A 22,112-nucleotide genomic window follows, 5' to 3' on the forward strand; every position below is an offset into this window, starting at 1 on the left:
TGAAACAAACAAACAAACTCATCTTCCAGAAATATATATACGAAATCGATTGATTTCCACTACTTCACTTTAATGTAACAATAAAGGCAAAGAAAACACAAATGGTTCACTCAAAGGGAACAATAGAAAATTGTATTACCTGCCATTTCACAGCTTCGATCAAAAAATTGTACGCCCTAATCATATTATGGTAGAGATTCATCAATTTGTCCATTTTACAAAGAGCTTTGTTGCTGTGAGCTTTCAAGTTCCCAAATTCTTCAACGTTCGGAGTTTTTGTTATTTTAGAGTTCGACAACGACAATTCCATATAATAGTTAATAAGACGCAAACGTGGGATCAAAAGACTAAGAAAATGTCCTAAGAAATGGACCTCCAGAATATGAGCGATTGTGAAAGGAATCAGAGTATTCTGCAGACTCTCAACATTATAATTGTAAAGAGGAAGTACAAACATAGGAGTTATGTATATAAACATTACGATAGTTTGAATAATATTCCTGATCGTTCCCTTTCCGATCTTTGGTCTGCAGCCGACCTCCTTATCGAACACGTTCAACTCATTATAGTAGCGCTGCAACCTTTTGATCGACACTAAATTGAAAACGTTATAGAACAAACATTGGACGAAGAACAAGATGGCGACGACATTCAACAGATCTAATTCCATAACGTAAAAGATGCTCATGATATACAATGAACCGGCAACTGAATATACTATGGAGAGTAATGTGGCGACGAAATGAACGTTGCCAAGAAGAGGGAGTCTGACGATACCTAACAAAAGTTCGATGTAAATGAATATCTTCGACACATTATCGATGTAGGGTTTTTCGCTGGGTTTAAGGTACGTGTTCACGAGGACCGGCGGCTGGGTCATGGCTGCCACTTTTGTTGACCCCAACTGCGCTTTCAGATCGCCCCACCGCGTGCCGTGAGACGTCATGTTGTAACGGTAACATTTAATAAACTAATTCGAACGACAATGTTATCTATAACTGACATCGTTCGTCAGAAATGCCATTAAATTAATTAGATCGACTATTGATGTACACTACTTGAAACTAACATAAGTATACCCGACAAATATACAGTAAAAGGTGGTACAAAAGTATATTTCTGTGTACATTTAAACATATTTTATTTTATTGGAATCTCGGAATTTGAACCAGTTATAACACTATCATTTATGACGTAGTCCACCTATGGCACAATTTCACAATCGTGATTATATATATTTTTACCGCTTCATTAGCCTGTCATTCAATTGAGTATAGATCAATTGCAGTCAACTAAAGCCCTTGTAGATCATGGAGGCTTCCGTCAAACTTGGACCGCGGTCCCAGTTGTCGGTATCCCTTAAAAATAAATATTCTTGTTCCAGCAACTGGGACCGCTCATAAATGATAACGATATTAAAGGTATCTCAAACGCAAATGTACAGTCGACGAAAAGACTTCTAAATTGTTATTATAAAAATCACTGACTTGTTCCAGACATCATTTTATCCTACGTGCTTAGTAATAGATTAAGCTAGCCCTTTTTTAAATAATTGACACCTACAGGTAAACACACACAAAGGGCATAGCATTTAAGATTGTCTATCACTATCCCTCTCCAACTCGAGTTCGTTTTGTCCGATCATGCACAGCTTATTTACTTCATGCTATCGATACGTGTATATTGAGAACTAAGTAAAACCTTAGCACTAACTTTTTAAATTATCACGTTTACCTCGATCGACGTAAAGAGAAGTTTTCTTATGCCACATTATGTGGCTGTCTCGAACAATCTAGTGTAGAAACTTAAATATACTACATCATCAGAAAATGATCACTGACATTTCGACGCTCAAAATCTAGAATTAATAACAGACAAAACAAAACACCCTGTAGTATCATAATCATGGATTAAATTTTATTCATTACTATATATTTAGGCCGCTACACCACAAGGTACAAAGCAACTGAATAATACAAATAAAAAAGAAAACTTTGAGAAACGCATTTATTGTGTTAATCCTTTTCCTCTTGCGTCCTTTATTTCTCCGGTCGTGGTGTGATTTGTCGCGGTTATATTTCATAAAGTTCACACTCGTTACAAATAACTAGTTTAATGTTATTATATTGTTCCCCTTGCTACAGAAAATATAACGTTTCGTCCTCGAGGTACTCGTAATAATTAGGAATACTGTCCAACCTAGACTCTTTGTCCACTACTTCAAATTAACAACAAAAAAGTTATAAAAACCGTTTGTTTGTTGGCACGAGGCCGCCCGTTGTCGCTGTAAACTTATTATGTCGCTTTTCATGATAATAGAAGGGAAAATTGTTTATCTACTCGAAATAAGTACCCTTTTGATTCACTGATGAGATAAAGGAAAAATCTTAATACAAAAACAAAATATCCGCTACCTTCTACTTGAGTAAATATTCAAGGAAATCTTTGAGGGAATTTTAAAATTTGCTCTTGTTGCCACAATAATTTCAAACCTTTGTCATCACATTTCCTTTTTAACTTTTGTTTTGTAATTTGGCTAACGAAGTATCAAAGGCTCGTTCTGAGAAAAAAAACAAAAGAGCTTGAATAACATAAAACAAGTCAGCCAAACTAAATTGTTAGGAGCTTATGTTAGTGTATCGCATTAGCGAGTTACTGCGCGCCGAGCGGATACAGTATAGTTTAAATTAAATATGAGAGCGGCCAGGCCTGCGAGCACTCCACGGGTGAGCTCCATTTATATGTTTTACATGCAAATCTAAAACTATGCGATTGAATATAGATGTAGGGAGGGTAAAGGTCAGAACGGTTATTGTACACAATACTGGTTTCGTCTGAGCTTGAAGATTTTCACGATCACCTACGACCGCACTCAGCTGTAATATCCAGCATTCCACTTCCAACCGAATTAAAAAAGCGCATTCCAAAATTAACTCCTGTTTACCAATACATCATTCATTTTTATTATTTCGCCGGAACGCAAATTTTTAAATCAGCCCTTTCTATTTACATAAATCTAAAACAGACGCTGAGAATAATATTATGAATCATCCGAATTGAGTTACACGGATATAAACATACAATATGTATGAGGTTTCATACAATACAGAGGAAGTACATTAGAATTATTCTGAAGACTGGCGAAGGTTTAATATGGGGCGTGAAGATGGAATCCGCTGCTATAATAGAGCCATCAATCAAATATGAATCAGGTGTACAAGTGACACTCATAAGATATTCATAGGTTTAACCATTCCTACCTGAAGTGAGGATATTGCTTCGTCAAGATAAGTATCATCAATTGTAGTGATAACGGCAATCTGTTGAATTTGTTTTGTATAAGGTCGTATCACACTGGCAAGTGTTGAATATACATTTGCTCAGCAGGTCAGTGTATCCTCAAAAAGAGCCAACCCCCGGTTGTCACCACTGTAGCAGCAGCGAGGACACGGCGCAGCACACCCTCGAGCAATGTCCTGCTTGGGCTGAGCAGCGTCGGGCACTTGCTGTTACCATTGGTCAGGATATGTCGCTCTCAGCCATAGTTGCCTCTATGAGTTCGAGCGAAGATTCTTGGCGCGCCGTCATGGATTTTTGCGAAGAAGTGATGGCGCTCAAAGAGAGCGCAGAGAGAACACGGGAGAGAAGTGACAATCCTCTACGCGCACGACGAGCAAGGGGCAGAAGAAGGGCACAATTTGCCCTTCTCCAGCCACCATGATTAGCCTCGGACAGCAGTCTTGGGGAAGACTGCTGTACTGTACCTAGGCAAGGACGGCGCGCGCGATGCTTCAGCGCGCCTTTTAAAGCGATGAGGAAGACACTGCTCTTCCTCTCAATGATGATGCAGTTCTTTTAGGAGCTCCCATGTCGGGGTTCGCGGTAGACTGCGAAAGCGTTCCCGCTTGGCCCCCGACTAAAGGAAGCGGGAAGCATTCCAGTGGTTTTAGCCGGTAGGATTCCGGCACACCCCTTCGCCTTCCCCAGGGCGAAGGATGTCCATGAGGATTTCCACAAGACAAAAAAAAAAAGGTTCAGTGTATCCTATTATCCTATTTTGGGACCCTCTAGCTTAGCAGTAGTAACTTTAAATATTTACCAACATATAATTATCTTTAGAATACGTAGGGACGTAAAATTCATTGAGATGAAACAGTTTCACAAGTATTATTTATTTTAAATTATTAAAACACATTTTTCAGCTATACAACTCGTAATGTAATTGCTTTCCTAAAATCTATAAAGTCTGTGACTTGAAGAGGCTTTTAGGGCATTCACAATTTAGTCAAACGTTTTTATAGGAATCGTTAAAAGCTCCAATAAAACAAGACATATAAGAAATTCGTTCCCTAGAATTGGTTTAAAAGCTTCTGTCGACCGAAACTTAAAAACGAAATGCAGTTGAAACCGTTTAAAAGAAATTAAAAAAAAAATGTTTCAATAGCAATTACCCGACTTCAGAGAAAGGGTTATATTTTTGCCCATGTCTTATATGTGTGTAATTTATTATCTCCTTCCTTACAAAATTAAGGTATTGTTAGATTTGTCTCAGCAGACCAAGTGTTCTTAAACTAAACTTTCAACTTGAACTTACGCAACTCAAACAAATATAATAACATGGCGAGCTCCAAACAAATAATCCGAGTCCATTAAATCTCCATCCAAAACAGATTACAGGGAAACCAATCACGAAACAGAAGAGATAACAGAACAATACATGGAATCAATCGGCATCCTGACATCGATACGCGGTTAAACATAGCAAATATCCGGCTCCATAGAAACTGAATTCCCGAGGACCAACCACCAACTAATAAGGTAACATAGCAATTGTGGAAACGTGACAGCACGATTCACGAGTAGAGCGGCATCTCTTTTCTACAACTTCCATTTTACTTTGAGAGGTGTCGGTATCCCTCCGTCATTGCGTTGGCTAATACGTGAAACAAGGCCCTCTGACCGCGGCACCCATCAATCATGTGACGTCATGCAAGCCCCCAATAGATAAATCCTGGAGTTCCATAGCCTTTAATATGTAGGATGTACTACATCACGCTCGCTCGCTCGTGTGTTCGTGTGGAAAATATTCGTTTTTAATTGGCAGTTTAGGTGTATAGCCGTTGGATTGAAATGGATAGTTTTAGTTTAGAAATAAGTTATATCATAAGTACTTAGTTATCAATAAAGAAAACTTTGATCAATTGTTATTTAATCAACATGGATTTCAGCGTTTTACGGGATAAATAGAAGGCAAGCTCAAATAATTATTGAAATTTTCAGACACAATTGCATAGTTCATACAGCCTCACAAGGAATTGGAAAGTCGTGGCCTGACCTAAGTAGTCGTGGGTGGCACCTGAACCAAGCCAGAATCGGACCTGAACTAAACTTGACCCATGCTTAACCCAAACTGAACCCAGCCTAGACACCAATCAAAAATTACGAGCGACGAAACAAACTGCAGACAACAGCTAGTATACATTGATATACGTAGCACGTGTATACATTGGTTGGTTTAATATAATCACTTTATCGACGTGGCTCGTGATTGATGCACATTTAGACCGGCTCTCCCCTCTCCGGGGTTATCGGGATCACGGAAACATATAAAACATTTCGGTTTGGTTTCATTTTATACTGAGTCACAACGAGTGGATGTAGAGTTAAATGATTCGATCATCGTATCTATATAAAACAAATTTATTTCCTTCAATTATTTAGAACTAAAAGTAATCTTCGCATCGTCGTCGTTATTGAACTATTTAGGCTACGACGCGATAGTACACATGAATAATTTATGACTGAAGTTATAAACGAGCGGTATTACTCGGTCAGGACACAAAACTAAGTTCCAGTACATAGATTTCTCGAACAATGAGCAACCTGTTGTATTGTACGGAGGCTTTGTCGACTCCATACAATAAAAAGCAAAGCATTATAAAAAACCATTTACCAAAAAATTGGACTAAACGCGACTTATGAACTTCAAATTTACGTGAAAAAAGCGGCGAAATAATGTTTATCTTTAATAAAAATCGAAGTCCAATTATATGGGTATTATAAAACCGTGTTCACAGTGACGGCGGCCCAGCGTTGAGCCAAGGAAATTGAAACGGCAAATAAATATCAAAAAGTGTGAAAATTGGAACTCGTAACATTTTTTTTATGTCGCCACAACGCGTTACCGAATATCACATGGGGTTGGAGAAAGTAAATATGGTTTGTGCCAACAGTAAGCCAGGGACATATGATACGTACTTACCGTACGTGTTCCAAACCACAACACTTTTGACTTCTACGAAGAGGAAAGGAAGACCCAGTACCTTCTCACTCTACATAGAACCCCTGGCAGCGTCTAGAATTAACTTAGTATAGTGTAGTCAGTCTTTATCTTTGATACCGTCCTATAAATGTCCCGCATTGAGGTACAGACGTCATCCTATGTGAATTGTGAAAGGAACAATCTTAGCTTTAAACCAAATATGATTTATAAACACAGAAATATGCAAATCATTTTTGAACTAGTCTTAAAAAAGTAATCAAAAACAAACGGCAAGATGAAGTGAGAAAACTTTGAGCGATTTCGCTGAGTGACAAAAATTGAGATTACCATCAAGTTCGGTATCATCTGTCAAAGACATGAAAATTCAATAAAAGTATCAACATAACATCCCCGAAGTGTCTCTGTCTTCATTCCCGAAAATAACGGATGAGTGTTCGGTCATATGACGAAGTAAAATATGGAAACGACTTTTTTGTAAGTCGCAATCGGCACTTTGGGCTCCACAGGAATACAACTGATAATGAAATCTTCTTATTTATTTACAGAAAGACTTAATTTAATGCAAGAGGCAAGTTATGTATTAAAGTAAATAAGACATCATACATAATCTAATATTATAATATTTTTATTCGGTTTATAAGTGTATATATACGCGATTGCATTAAAATTGCCTGCGTCAAAAGGTGTTAGCTATGTCTATACTAAATTTAATCAAAATCAATAAAACCGTTTGAGCGTGATGAGATAACAATCAATCAGTTTGTTTTTTATTTATTTGTTAAGTATTCTGTCTTTTAAATAAAGAGATGGATAATAATAAATACTCTTACAACACATACCCAACAAACTGACGTATGTTTAAAACCTACATACTTTCTTTTCTTTGCAAGTCACTTTACGCTGAAAAGTTTTCCTCAAAATATTCAGCTACATACGCCATGCATACCACAAACACACGGATATACGAGTACATAAGTGTTTCTTCCGCGTTGTGTTGCCCCAGAAACGCGATCTGTTTGCCAAAGAACGTGACAGTCGCGAAGAAATGCGATGAACAAATGCCACCGGCTAAATACAAACAGAAGATTCGTACACTTTGTACCCGTTACGTTGCACCGCAGACTTCAAGAAATATCTTACTTTCTCGTCGCGTGCATCTCTCCTTACATCTGATGAGAATAATTGTATAGATAGACAAAGTAGAAAGGATCTACTGATACTGAATGTTGTATTTATTGATATTAACTACCGGATATCAGGTACTTGCCCTTGTTAACAGCGCTTAGCAAACACTTAAACTCTTCATTACTATTTAACAGGCTGATGACATTCATTGAGCATCTCAAACAATGCTGTCTATTATTGAGCATCTTCATGTCGGCTCCGATTATGAGAGCTTTAGATAGAGAAGACCATTAATCTTGGATGAGGCTTGTTGTACACGCGTCGTAAATAATAATGCAGAGGCCAGATCGCCTACCACCACCTCTGGATTAATATTATTGCCTCTGAATGAGCGAGAGTCCGCTCTACAACGTCTAGCGCGCTATCACACATCCACAAGTACAGTAATATTATTTCAGAAGGTATAGGTAGGCCTCTGAATTCGGACAATACCTAAGTGTCACAACTCAAGTTTGATTAATGAACACTCAATATCCAACACAAAGAGGTCCTTGAGAATAATATACACAAAACCGAATATCTGAAAATACTTATAACGGCGATCGAGAAAATAGCTGTCAAGAGTTCTTTACTATAATCACGGCCCATTTATGTGAATGAAACATTGAGTGACCAGGTTTGTGGAAATGGACGATGCAATGTGGAAGCCCAACATATTATACCTGGCTAGTATATTGTTCTCCCATCATACTTCTATACAACCTGCTTTGGGGTCAAGTACGTACCTGTATTTTACGGGCTCACTCAAGTTCTTTAAATTTAAATTCCTGAATATGTATCGATATTCAACTTCAGCTCAACAAATAAGTTATGAATGAAATACCGGATGATAAAACTATTGTGAGAACTACATCACTCAAACAACTTGTTCGTGAGTAAAGCTAGACCTTTGTCATGAGTACTTTTATACCTACTATGGGTATATCGTATAAAACCTCAACTATTCAGCGCTTTCAGGTAGCCGAGGCTTCCACCACGGACCGGAACCGCCAACTTGAAACGGTTCGCCCTTTGCCCAGTTTCAAGATTTAACTGCAGACCTTTCCTAATTAAGTGACCTTTTAATGTGTGCGAGCAAATTGAGGGTTTTAAACCCACGAATTTTCTAACTTCGTCGACATATGTACGTACTGATGGAAACAAGAAAAATCTAGGACAACGTTTCTAAATTTCCGGTTCACTACCCACGCAACCGAACGGTATTTGCAATTTTTAGTTTTGTGAATCGAACGGATCCATGCAATTATCTAAATTGCCACATAAATATCAACAACAAAGTTTACATCCTGTATAAACGTTAAATTAAATTATTAAGAGCCTTGTGTCGTAAACGATATTAAAACGTTCCTCTGTTGCCTTAATTAAAAACAAAACTTTGTCAGTAGTAAAACAACAGGATGTAAAGTAATTTCCATTTTAACGGTACGGCTATAAAATGAAGAATACTAATTTGTTCAACTCTTCTCTCCTGCACTTAGCACTTAAAAAATACTACACTTGAAGTTATTTCATTTCTACTCTAGATAATTACTTTCTGACACACCGCGCCGCCATTAGCGTGAGTACATAAAAAATATTACGTAAAATTTTACTAAAACCGTTTCTTATAATTATGAGTAGAGAGGTAAGTGCTTAAATGTCAGTACTAACCATTAATTCATTATTTAAAACTAAGGCAGCCTCAATGACGCGAAAGCTGTTTCACTTAGCATATACAAGAAGTGTTAAGTTACCGATTCCATCAACTTGTTTACTAGGAAATTGTGATAAAGGACGTAAAAAAGAAACCGTTATTACCAAGAAGATAAAACAGTATACTCTTTGTCTATACTAATATATAAAGCTGAAGACTTTGTTTGTGTGTTTGTTTGAACGCGCTAATCTCAGGAACTACTGGCCAAAATTGAAAAAATATTTTTGTGTTGAACCATTCATCGAGGAAGGTTATAGGCTATATATAGGCCATCACGCTGCGACTAATAGTGCTAACCACGCGGACGAAGTCGCGGGCAACAGCTAGTGTTCTTATAAACTCAGTACTCATAAGAACATTATTTAATTTATTGAAACAAAACCTTAAAGATCTATATCAATTTTATTTTGATTGGAATACTCGTTCCGATTTGTTAATTTCCCAGTGACTGGTTGGGCTCGCCGCGCCGGCTGTACTCGTCCGCCACAGAACCAATACTTTTCTTTTTCTCTCTCGCAAACGAGCGCCGTCCGCGAGACACTTCTTCATATTTTCAAAGACCCTGGAGATAAGTTTGAATTATGACACTTTGTTGTTGTTTGACGTCGCTACATAAATATAAGGTACCACTTGAAATTCTAAAACTCTTAATTCAATTGTCCCTTCCCGCTGTTACTTACGTTGTGTAAGTTTTTCACACGCCTCCCTCCCTTTTTGTTTCGGGAAATTTAATCAGCGACAATTTCAAGCAACATCTCTGATACAAACACCTTTATGGCCGTAAATTTTCTTACTTTCTCACCTTTTTATTACGGTTTTTTTACTATTTTCTGCATTATTCTAACTAGGTTTTAGAGTTATATTTAGTCCCTTGACCATAATTGACCGATCTATGTGGAGTTGAATCTTACTTGAGACTATATTTTAGTACCAGCTTAGCTAGTCTAAAGTTAAACTGCCTTTCCATAATCTGAGTCTCTACAACTTTGACCGGCAGTTGTTTCCAAAGACTAAATCCTTTAGGCCTTGCATCCATAATCACAGTTAACTCCAACGTTGCCACGTCTGACTCGTGCCATCTCTCACAGTACTCAATCAGTTTGGTTAAGGCGTCAAATGTTTGTTTGTATGTTTGTATTTAATTTATTAAATTATTATTGTGTAAGAACTTTTAAAACAAGTTTTACGTCAATGTCTTTCTTGGTCAGAGAATTTAACAAATAAAAAGTAACCAAATACATTCAACAAACATGTTTGCATTCAAACTTTACGGTAACTGCCACCGACTTCCGAAATGGCAAGCAATGTTTTAAAGGAAATGCAACTCGGAATCAGCGGGTTTTTGTGAAGTCAAAGGAGATTGTGAAACAAAAGCTAGAGTTCGTTATCTCGTGTCTGTAGCGGCCGCACCACTGTGTACTTGCAACTGTTGTGTTCAACTCTGCGGCCACTAATTTACAAAAGAACACTGTAACAACGTACTGTTAGCAACAAAGAGGCTGTCGAAGCATAGCCTTTAAACTAGAAAGCTGAAATAACGTGACAATATTTTGTCATAAAATAAACACTGTGCTAGAAGGTACTTAACAAGCTATTCAAATAGCCCTAGCTGAGCACATACCTAGAGATATTTACAGGATCATGCCTCGTCGAGATTCTAAGCACCTTATCGTAAAAATGGCTTTTATGAAAATCAAATTTCATCCTCGAGTAAACATCGCAAACTTTGTTTTATTCAGAGACACGAAGGTAATGTAGATATATGTAGGTATGATAAAAAAAGTATATCAAGACTCAATTCGCAATAGGACTGGCACTAGATGTAATGTATTAAATAGTTATATTAAAAACTCATGGGTTTGACACAAATACGTCATACATAAACTGATCATATAGGTCATTGATGTTTCATGTTGGACGTATCAATAAATATATTTCTATTTGAAATAGCAATTTGATTATTTTTGTGGGAGAAATATCAACAAAATGAGTTCTAAAAAAATCGAATCTAAAACTAAACAAACCGAAACGGATCCGTATAACCCTGATATTGATGTCAATGAGCACAGAGCTTTGATCCCTCCAAGCATGTATGGACTCGGCAGCCTTATAAAAGTGTGGACGGAATCTAAGATAGCATCTGTAACTAAACACTCTCGTACGTAAAATATACTTCATAAAATCTTTCAAATGAAACTTAAAATTTGAATGTTCCTATAGCTTTTCAATACCACAAGAACCTTATACCAAGAAGACAATACTACGGTATTTTTCTCGTAGCTGGTAGACAGTTGAACTCCTTACCGACAATACAAACTAAAAAACTATATTCCGATTAAAGTTTCAGCCCAAAATGAATTGAGGCGTAGAAGTATCGGTTTACCTGTTAAAGACGAATATCAGAACAGGCAAGAAGAAGACATGTTTGGAGAAGAGGTAAGTATTTGAGCTCCAGGGGACCTATCCGACGTCAATAACATTGCAATAAATTAAAAACTTTGTATATGGGTAGAACTTGATAAAATCATAATGCAGATTTTAATTAAGCATGTTACACACATGTTTGCTGTAGATATTAATGAGCGTAAACATCACAAATATCTAACATAATTAAGTATGTAACAAATTATTTTTACAAGATATTGAACAAGTTATATTAAATTCCTCGGAACTTTGAGAGTATAAACTCAGAAGTTATTTGGTAATTTTTGATGCAAATATTTATGAGCTTTCCCCGAGGTACGTGGTATATGATAAAAATTTCATAAAAACTTCTCGTCAGAAATGTTTTCGGCAAATATTAAAGGACCTTAAATATGTATGTGTCTTTTGAGATGACGTACCTACAAGGTGAAAAACGACGGTGAGCAAGATTTCCGCGGCCGCACAATTTAATGAATAACCGTCCCTTTGAGTAGGGTCGCTTTTCGTCACACCTCTTTAGAAAATATTTCCCAGGGGTAAAGACATTTCACTCTGTTTTAGTTTATGTTACCGTAAAGTTGCTGTGATTTTTGTTCAGGAGAATAAGTTCCTATAGAATATTGTTTTTAATTTCCAGTTTCCTAAAAACGTAACACCTCTCATGAACGAAGATAATTTGTGGGGAGCCTTTTACCTTTTCCCGGAGATCTATGGTGACGTGTATTCACCGATAGTTCACGTACGTTCTGTAGAGGATGTGCCGGAACTGGTCGGTGGTGTCCTCACTAAAGACATGATTTCAGCTTGCCTCTCATACTTAAGACGCATACCTATTCTTAGTGACTACGCTTTTATCAAATTAGATCTTTCAGGGAAGGTAATATTGATATATTCAAAAAAATTATAAGCATCTGTTTGTTAATTACCATCCCTATTTATGATTTATTTTATTCCACAGCACCTGATGAATATCGACGTATTGCAGCACTACAAATACTTGGTTTATCTGGACCTCTCCTCAAACTTACTTTCACAAATAACTGTTCTATCACACCTGCCTTATTTACAATTTCTAGCAGTAGCGTTTAACAGGCTGGGCACAGTTTTGGACTATGACCCTCGTAAATATTTAGAATTAATTAGCATTATCCTACATTGTTTCCATTACGTACCACATTAAGTACACAGACTAAGGCTAATCTACCTGATGCAGCACAATTATCGTTATCATCAGTACATGTGACATACAGACCATTGTGAACTAATTAAACGGTGTCAACATATACTGGGCGAGTCGTGTTTGTATTAGGACAACGTTTATCTAATGATTGCTACACAATTCTCTAAACTTATAATATTTTACAAAATAAACGTAAATACTTATTTTCTGTACATTTATTTATTATAAATTGAAACACATAAAATAAACACTGTCTTCCACTTTTCAGCTCAATGGTTTCTCACAGAAGTACACTATAAATATAACTCAGTGAAAAGAATTAAGGACTTGACCGCATTTTGGTCGATCACAATTCTAGATTTGTCGCATAATAACATCAAATGTATAAGTGGTCTCGAGAATCTTAGGTGACTTTTGGACTACTGTATATTCGGAGCATTTCTCTTGTTCGCAAAGCAAAATTCAATATTTCTTTGTCGTAGATACCTTCGGCGGCTAGACTTGTCTTTCAACCACATCCAACGTCTTGAAAATTTGAACAACTTGCGACTGCTATGGCTAGATTTATCCTACAATAACATATCAAGCTTTGAATTTGGCGCCGACACTGGACTATGGACTCTTTTTCATCTCGAATTTCTCAATTTGAACGAAAATAACTTAACTTCAATGAAAATCTTCTCGTATTGTTCTAGGTGAGTAAGTACTAGCATTAATGAGGCAGTCCGTGCTTTCACCACAATTCCCAATCCTGGCTGATTCGAATCAGTTCGTTAATGAATGAAACAAAGGCTCTACATTACGTTGAATGGTATAGAGTTAGGAAAGATACAGGCCACAGCAATTAATTACGATCCCCTTATAATTAATACTTCTCCGATGATCGAAGCGAGATACGTACTGTAATTACTGAAGAGTATCACGTTTCTGTCTTTTAAAGGAGGTTAATTTGCAGCAGTTTTGAGATATTAAAGTGAATCTAATCCTTTATACAAAACAATAGCTCTCACAATCTCACAATCACATATAATCGTTCGGGGACGGAAAAAGGAGGTTTTAATTAATGACCTGAGTAATATTTTTGTCAGGCTGCGGGAACTGCATGCCCGAAACAATCGGCTAAGTATGCTGCTAGAGCTAGCGGTGTACATGCGGCAAATGCGAAGGTTGATTGTGCTTGACCTTCGAGCAAACCCCATCTGCTCAAGCCCAGGGTACAAAGAAGTCGTCGTCAACACATTCTCGATGCTGCTCAGCTTGGATGACGCTGAACTCAATCCTCTAAAACAGGTTAGATTTTAACATCATTTTTAGACGCAAAAACCAAAAACTAGTTTACACTTCCTTAAAAAATAAAAATGAGAGCTGCCCATAAACATATACAACACCAGCGGCGTAATGTTTTAAAAATTCGTCCAAAGTTTAAACCCTTTAATTAATCTTACACGAAAAGGATCACCCCAATTTTCTTATACTTAACCTAAAACTACCATTAATCCAATTATATTATTAATCAATGTCTCCAATTCGCTTCAGGAAAATTGATTAAAAGCCACGATGTCTTAAGATTAACAATTTCGTCTCAAAACACTACACAAACACGACTGAAATAAAACCATTCTTTATTTAACTCACTACTTTACCTGGCGTAGCATAGCGACGTAGCGCGTAGCGTAGTGTCGTAGCACATGCGATATTACGGTTGCGTAACATGCGTAGATTGCGCAGTCTAGAAACTATAATGTAACTATTATTATAACTTTCGTATGGCGCGTTCATATTAATATTTTTTAAAACGGCTTAATCACGCGTACTTAATAACTTATAAGTCCGATTCACAAACCCTAAGCGTCAGCTCGAGATTAGGTTCAAACTCTAGTCAGGCTATCCCGATAAATACGCTTGAATAAATTTTATTATTATATAAATAATTATAAAAAATGCTTTTATGCCTTTTCGTTTGGTATTTTTGGGTAAACAATAAACTATACTATCAATTATTTTAGTATGAAACAGTTTTCCATACAAATATTCCACCCTAATCCTTTGTAAGTACTAGACTTAGAAAAAAGCCTTTGTTATATCAGCTTTATAACTTGTAAAATAATAAATACTTTCCTATGGAAGTCTCATTTCATGTCACAGGTTTCTGTACATATTGAGAAGGTATAAGCATAGATCCCAATATTTACAATACTGGATGTTTTTATTTGCCGTTTATCAGTGCTGTCTGGACTGATTTAAAAATTAAATAACTTGTCTTGTTATAATATTGTGCAGCGTTCTCTGATAATGGATGTGAAGCCTGAGATCGGGACGCATGCTTCCCGTCGCTTGCTGCGGCTTCTCTACATCGAGCAACTTTCCAAGTCTCTGGTTTCGCCCTTCGTCCCACCCGCCGATAGTTTAGACGTGCCTTTAGTTATCCTGGTGGGCCACGAAGGTGTCGGCAAAGGTAACTTGTAACCACAACCATAATTACCGAATCATTGCACATTACTTTTAATCTAGGACGACATAACTATTTTTGGAACAATTAAAATTGAAGTAATGTATACATGTTTATAGTCGTATATATGTGCAAAAATCAATAATTAGGTCATTAATCCGATAGGCTTAGTTCAAAATACTTGTTCTTTCTTTACCCTGCGTGTTTCTCAATTTATCATCAATTAAAATTGTGATGGCTCTCATAAAAATATTTTAAAACTGTTCACTTCAACTTGCCTACAAATATATTGAGATCGATCTAATAGAACTACAAACACACCCTAGCTATCACAAAACCATAAACCAAAGCAAACAATGATATTGTAAACAGGTTCCTTAGTTCGTCGTCTCGTGAGTGAGTGTAGCGCAAACATCGAGAGAGCGTACCTCCACACGACAGCCTCGTACCACTTCTTTGATCATTACAAAGAAACGACGCGGGAAAAATTTGATGACATGCTGCTCGCTGGGGACTTCCTAACGTACACCGAAATGGACGGGGAATCATACGGACTAAGTACACTTAACTGTTTATTTAATTTGTTTACATTTGCAAATGAAAATTTACATGGTTATAACAGGTTAAGTGACTCAAACAATTAATAAAGTAGAAAGTTTATTTAATGAGTCAGATATTACGTAATTACATCTTTGCCTCATATATTTTTAATTTGATTGGAGTTAACATTAGTCTTGATACTGTAACTCTGTTGGCATGTAAACTTTCGCTGAAATCAACGTAGAACACCTAGCTAGGATGTTCGCAATCCCTAATATAAGCTTTGAAGCCTTAAGGCTCAACAGGATAAACTAACATGGTCCTAGGTAAGCCACAAAAAGGCTGAGATTCGTTTTTACGTGTCTGATAATACCACATTATTCTGCAGGTCGCGAGGAAGCCTTTGTTACAGGGGGTAAAGTAAAAATCGTGAGCATGGATTTGGTCGGAGCTTTGATGTTGCGTTTACGTGGTTACCGACCATATTTGATTCTGGCTACTTGTCTCGACAGGAGAACTCTCACTAAGACACAAGAGCTGCGCAAAATGTATGAAAATAATTCTTAAACCTTAAATTACTGACTTTGACTGTCTTGCATTTAAGTAGGACAGATGTCTATGTAGAAACGAGACGCCGCTTCTCGTAGTATTTAACACCGTCTCCCTTCTACGTTACCCACAGTATTGCTTCAAGACCTACATGAATAATTGATAATGAAGGTGTTTTTTCGATTACAGGTATCGTAATTCATCGCGTGAGCGGATGGGTCAAGAAACGCCATTCGAGCGCACCACGTTGCAAGTGCTTCTCTCTGGACGAATCATAATTACGGGCATAATTAATGAAATCATTATGGTAATTAGAAACAGACATAATAACTCGCATAAAACTTGCCGGCACTGATGTTCCCTCTACTGTGTTCATGGGCACAGAAATAAATGTTGTAAAAGCATTACGCTTATTTATATTTAAACCTCTAATAATATTATTTTTATTTTTAAAACGATACAACGGCCTATTCACGCTTATTAATAATAGATGCCGAGGTCCCGACTCCGAGATCTACAAAAGTGCACCTTCACTAGTTTCAACAGCTAAACTAATAGTAATTTGTGTTACAGGGTTTAAAAGATGATAAAGAGCAAAGCGAATTTGTCATAGAGTCCGAATGTTCGCTGATGATGGACAGCGATGCGCGCGGGAAGGATCATCCCAGAGGCATCGACATACTAGCACTTTTAAGCTCAGTATGATACAGTTTACTACCTACTATAATTATAGTTTAGAAATAAGTGCCGTTCAAGGTATATAACAGAAACATACTCACTCACTATTTTCCCTACATAGGTAGGATAATTTTTTGTAAGTTGGGGGAATCATGGACCGCACCCGAGTACCCTTCCTTGGGTAGGGAACGGGTATTGTCAGATTCCTACTGACTAAGCGATGATCATTTTTATTCAGTCATCCGCGTTTTTATTTCAGTTTATTGCATTGCGTTGTAATCCTTCATACACAGAGAATCCATGCCAAGCAGGTTCCATACAAATAGGCAAAAGGAAAACAAAGTCGTTACCGCTACAGTAGCCATACCAACAGTTGCTGTATAAGTTGTAATGTTGTAAACTATCTAAATATATCTTGTTGACATACCCACAACCTGGCGACCGACCGATATACACAGGAGACTTGGTGATAGTGTTTCATTTCTACTTTGGCTAACCATAGCCCTAAAAAACTTCATTTTGCACTTTAATCATTTCACATTGGCTCTCGATTAAATGGCATGATAGTACCTAAATAGTAACCTAGATATTTCCTTTAGGACGGCACATCCCTAGATGACACGTTTAAGCATGGAGATGAAGAAAGGAGTTTATATTCATTATTCAAGGAATCTCAGGGAACTGATGAATACACAAGTTACATTAATAGCCAGAATCAGGCTGGCTCTTATCAAGAACGCGCGAAAAAGTATGAAAATTTTGACAGTACTTACTAACGGAATCACCAGAACATTTTTAGACCTCCAATTATTAGCTGTGGCAATAGTGGGTCCAGTCTGTTCGAGTTCAAATCAAAATTAATAACGATGTTCTAATTAGGTAGGTATCTACTTAAAACACTTATATTAACTTCACTTTGATTTCCTATAGAGTCGGCGAGGTTCGTCATTCAAGATCGAAGCAGGATAAACGTTCCAGCATTTTCAATAATGGCCGAGGCTAGTAAAATTACCTTACCATTGTCCTTTAATAACCTTAACATTCCTTAGGTATTCAGGTAAAATATACCTACGGCGGCTAGATAGTTGAATACCGGGATCGGTAGGTACTGGTTAGAAACAAAATGAAGCACAATGGGATTCTATCCCATAACATATATCCATTGAGCTATTTTTCTGGGTAAACAAACAGGGTTGAAAAAGATAGAAAAACAAAGCATCTTTAAAATAATTTACGATTCCTAATAGTGAGGTACATAGACTAAGTTATTTATAAGCTTATCTTTAAGCTAATTATAAGGGACATTGATTTTATTGCAAAACTTTCAGGATTTGTAGCTCCTGATAGCTCTAAATCTTCCAAGTCTGTTACTTTCACGTCACAAGACGCCGAAAATGGGCTCACAGATCCCACAGGAATGATGATAGAACCGGAGTGTAAGTAATCGGTGGTCGTCTGCGTGGGTTCAGTCTCAAGAATACGCCAGCAAGCGATATTGTCCTAGTTTAAGTCTTCTTTAATTATTCCTAAGCTCAAATTATTACCAACACAAGTGCAAAACAAATTATTACGGACTCAGGTGATCGCGTTTTTCGAAAAAGTCTTCTACTTCTGTTTTCATTCTTATTTTTATGACTCCTGGTACTGGTTCAAAGGCAACTCGTTTGAGTAAGGCGGTGTGTGCTGTAAGAATGCAATTTCTCGTTGTTCGATGATTCAGTCTTCAAGATTCGAGGGTATTAGTTATGTTTTATTTAGATAAAAAGCACATGAAAGGGAAATCAAGGGTAGATTCTAGTCACGTCGAGTTAATATAATACCTATAGGTACGAGTTAGCCAGATAAGTTGCAACTTCTGCGTGAGCCTCGCTGCCAGGCCAAGTGGTAAGAATAAAAAAATAAGGCAGTTTTTTTCTTCATTATTTTACATCCATACCATTCATATTTTTCTCATAACCATGTAGAATCATTGTAAATTACTCATTGACTGTATTTCTACAGTACATGTCATGCACATTTTAAACAAAAGCTTTATGGAGTCTAAGCATTTTGGACACATTTCCCTATGCAAGACTTCCAAGACGAGGTTATTCCATGTGCAACTAAATTCCTAAAAGAATGATAACTAAGATAACATGCATATGAAATCGGGAAGCATAATAATTATATAATTAGTTGCACTTTGGAAAATCCGTGATAAAGCGACATCATTTCAGCTATCAATTTTAAAGAATGATTTAACTATAATATGATACTTTTATGTCACAGATAAAGAAGAGACCGCTAAAACGCCTCGGTCGCTCAGTAACAAGTTACCGTGGGCCGTAGGTGCCTCACATGGCTCTCGTGTCTCCGTGGAATCCGACCTGTGGCTCGCATTCCTGACAGAAACTGGATACTTGCAAGCTAGCAATCTAAACAATAACTCAGGTAAATAATATTGAACTCTAAGAAATCATTATTTAGTATGATTTAGTACGCAATTTTACTTTATTCCTTAATTTACTAAACGTCTTTACCTAGATACTCATTGTGATTGGAACTCTGATGCATGTTTACTTGCAACCACATGAGTCTCGTTCTACTCTTCTTTGTTTTAATTCAAAAGGCACTTTATATCAAAAACTATATTATTATGTATTGGTTATTTGCAGTGGATAGTGTTAACCACCAGGCGGATACTGGCGGCCGAAAACATGATGACGACTCTTTGATGCACCACATAGTAACAAAGGTAAAGGAACCATCTACCACCTCTAATAACCATGTCTGCTATCGTTATGTTCGTTATTAGTAAACATGGTTTTATTGCCTAGTTCCCGCCAGACACGGCTACTGCAAACAAAAGGGATGCCTATGAAAGTATTCATCGAAAACGACCTGGACTATTTTATGATTCAGTAAGTTATTGCACTATAATATATATTACTATACAATACAAAATACAATACAATATACTATAACTATACAATACAAAAAATGCTACAAAAATTATAATCATATTTCTTAATACAGGTTATGATGGATAATGCTGACGAAGCATTTGCCAAAATGCGCGGAATAATCAAGAATATCGTAAAGTCACAAAGTACTTTAAAACCTATGTTTGACATTGATTTTCCGAATTTGGAAGACTATCCTACTGTTCAGAAAAAACTTAATTCAATTCGCAACCAAATTGCACCTCAGCAACTGTTTTACTAATATTTAAAATAAAGATTTATGAAAAAACTGTTTTATTTGTTTAGTACATTAAGTAAATTATAATTATCATACAATCATCAATAGAGATAAACTGTGAGACTGGATTCATTTATTACCACTTTACTATAGCCTTAACATGTAATAGTACAAAAGTCTCACATGACGATCATTTGAATACCATGGTATCAAGCATGGCTCCAAGGCCTTGCACAATGTTATTTGACATAAGGACATCAACTTTCTCCTCTAAATGCCTCTTAGGATCCTGTTTGCCCACATTCTTAATGGCTAGCTGTTCTGGTGTCATTTTCTCCTCATCTTCTAATGCCTTATTGTAATTTTTAGCTAATTCCAACATATCTGTTACTGTTGTCTCATTGATTGAGCAGTGCTCCTTGTAGTCTGACAGAGTGAGTCCATCCATCCAGGACTTTTTGTGAAGGTTCAGCAGCATTTTCTGTTCCAATTCATTCTTCCTGTAGTTTATGCTGATAGAATAGTAGTGACGGTTGAGGCCGTGAATAAGGGCTTGTACAGATGGCTTCTGGAGGTGACCCAAATTTGATGTTGTTTGCCTTGGCTCTTGACCCAGTACCATCATGTTGGGGTTAATGAGACGGAATGCATCAATGACTACTTTACCCTTCACGGATTGAATAGGATCAACAACAACGGCGACAGCTCTTTCTGATAGAGCTTCAAAAGATTGCTGGGTGTTAATATCAACACCAGATAACCAACATCCAAAACCAGGGTGAGAGTGATACCTGAAAACATTATTATAAATTCTAGTAATTTTTTTTCCAGATTTTTCTGAATTTTTTCTCCTTATTTCATAAATAATTTCATCTGTAAGTAACAGATGAAATTAATAAAATAGAATATGTATAGAAAATAATATGTAGAATCAATTTCTATGGTTAAGAAATTTACTTGAAGTATGAGTTGGAACTCACATTTTAAGCTTCATTTTAATAGTCTTTACTACACAATACGTTATTGTTTTTTCAACATTGTTTAAAAATAGAAAATAGATATAACTTATGATTTCAAGAAAATAAAAGTTACTGACCATCCAACCACCATCTCAGGTCGGCCAGTCTGCTTCAACATGTCCAACATTTTGGCTTGGAAGACAGGGTCCACGGCTTCTACTGACACACCAGTACCAGTCTGGGGCATGGCAAACACATCAATCACTCGCACTGTGTAGTCATCCACAAATTCACCTGAAATCCAAATATTGATATAAATATCCAAAAATTCACAATAAATAAGCAATAGTTCATCATATTTTACAATTATCATAATTTATAAAACTTAAACAAAACTATTTGAATACAACAACTAAACAACATCACACAATAAACAAAAAGACCACCATGATGCAGCAGTATTCATTACATTTTATTATGACAACAAATTAGCGTTTTTATATTGAACTAACCTAACATGAGTCCCATGACTTCCATGGGCACGCCAGCACGACCATGTTTTAACATCTTCAGCAATGCTAGAGACGAGATGTACACTTGTTCCGCGGTATCCACGGCAGGCGCATCAGTTGGAGGCGGCGCCTGCGACAACCCAGCCATACCTCCTCCGAGACGTAGAAGACGATCCATAATTCACTTTTTTAACTTGTGCACTCTAAAATCAAGCAAACTCATCCAGTTAGCATCAGAATGTACCAACTACTGCCAACTACGGCGTCGGTAATTTAAGACATTCGTTTTGTCAGGCACTAGTTTTAATCAAATAATGCAAAAGATGTATACTCACATAAAGAAACTACAATCATTTACATCTAATTCCGAAAAATCCGGCTAAAATCCGAAATGAACGGGATTTAAAACAAGGAACGACAACGAATGATTTCAATTTATGGAAACGAAAATGACAGCACACGTCGAAACTGCAACCTCAT

General features: G+C 36.8%; 2 protein-coding genes across 3 annotated transcripts; one reads left to right on the forward strand and one right to left on the reverse strand.

The window, feature by feature from the left end:
- Positions 1–10,985: 10,985 nt before the first annotated feature.
- Positions 10,986–20,200, forward strand: LOC113492643. 2 transcript variants are annotated; one of them, XM_026870229.1, is made up of 19 exons: positions 10,986–11,319; positions 11,503–11,597; positions 12,223–12,462; positions 12,544–12,706; positions 13,034–13,172; positions 13,248–13,460; positions 13,854–14,055; positions 15,046–15,220; positions 15,587–15,772; positions 16,143–16,302; positions 16,493–16,610; positions 16,877–17,002; positions 17,581–17,729; positions 17,912–17,979; positions 18,310–18,417; positions 19,250–19,411; positions 19,636–19,715; positions 19,798–19,881; positions 19,997–20,200. In XM_026870229.1, the coding sequence occupies exons 1-19, from the start codon at positions 11,148–11,150 to the stop codon at positions 20,183–20,185; spliced, it is 2,829 nt and encodes a 942-aa protein (XP_026726030.1). In that variant the 5' UTR covers positions 10,986–11,147; the 3' UTR covers positions 20,186–20,200. The 2 variants fall into 2 exon arrangements, with proteins under 2 accessions (XP_026726030.1, XP_026726038.1); XM_026870237.1 differs by lacking the exon at positions 18,310–18,417.
- Positions 20,201–22,111, reverse strand: LOC113492787 (26S proteasome non-ATPase regulatory subunit 14). The gene is made up of 4 exons (XM_026870470.1): positions 21,968–22,111; positions 21,633–21,835; positions 21,258–21,414; positions 20,201–20,952 (listed from the first exon to the last, which is right to left on the reverse strand). The coding sequence occupies exons 2-4, from the start codon at positions 21,808–21,810 to the stop codon at positions 20,352–20,354; spliced, it is 936 nt and encodes a 311-aa protein (XP_026726271.1). The 5' UTR covers positions 21,811–21,835; positions 21,968–22,111; the 3' UTR covers positions 20,201–20,351.
- Between the last annotated feature and the right edge of the window lies 1 nt (position 22,112).

The sequence above is a fragment of the Trichoplusia ni genome, chromosome 1 (genome assembly GCF_003590095.1).
Source record: "Trichoplusia ni isolate ovarian cell line Hi5 chromosome 1, tn1, whole genome shotgun sequence".
Taxonomy (NCBI): Eukaryota; Metazoa; Arthropoda; class Insecta; order Lepidoptera; family Noctuidae; genus Trichoplusia; species Trichoplusia ni.

Coding starts and splice junctions, on each gene's coding strand:
- LOC113492643 (XM_026870229.1), top strand. CDS start 11,148: ATGAGTTCTAAAAAAATCGAATCTAAAACTAAACAAACCGAAACGGAT. Junction 17,730..17,911: donor TATCAAGAACGCGCGAAAAA/GTATGAAAATTT, acceptor GATTTCCTATAG/AGTCGGCGAGGTTCGTCATT. Junction 17,980..18,309: donor CATTTTCAATAATGGCCGAG/GCTAGTAAAATT, acceptor CAAAACTTTCAG/GATTTGTAGCTCCTGATAGC.
- LOC113492787 (XM_026870470.1), bottom strand. CDS start 21,810: ATGGATCGTCTTCTACGTCTCGGAGGAGGTATGGCTGGGTTGTCGCAG. Junction 21,415..21,632: donor AGTCATGGGACTCATGTTAG/GTTAGTTCAATA, acceptor TTTGGATTTCAG/GTGAATTTGTGGATGACTAC. Junction 20,953..21,257: donor CCTGAGATGGTGGTTGGATG/GTCAGTAACTTT, acceptor TAATGTTTTCAG/GTATCACTCTCACCCTGGTT.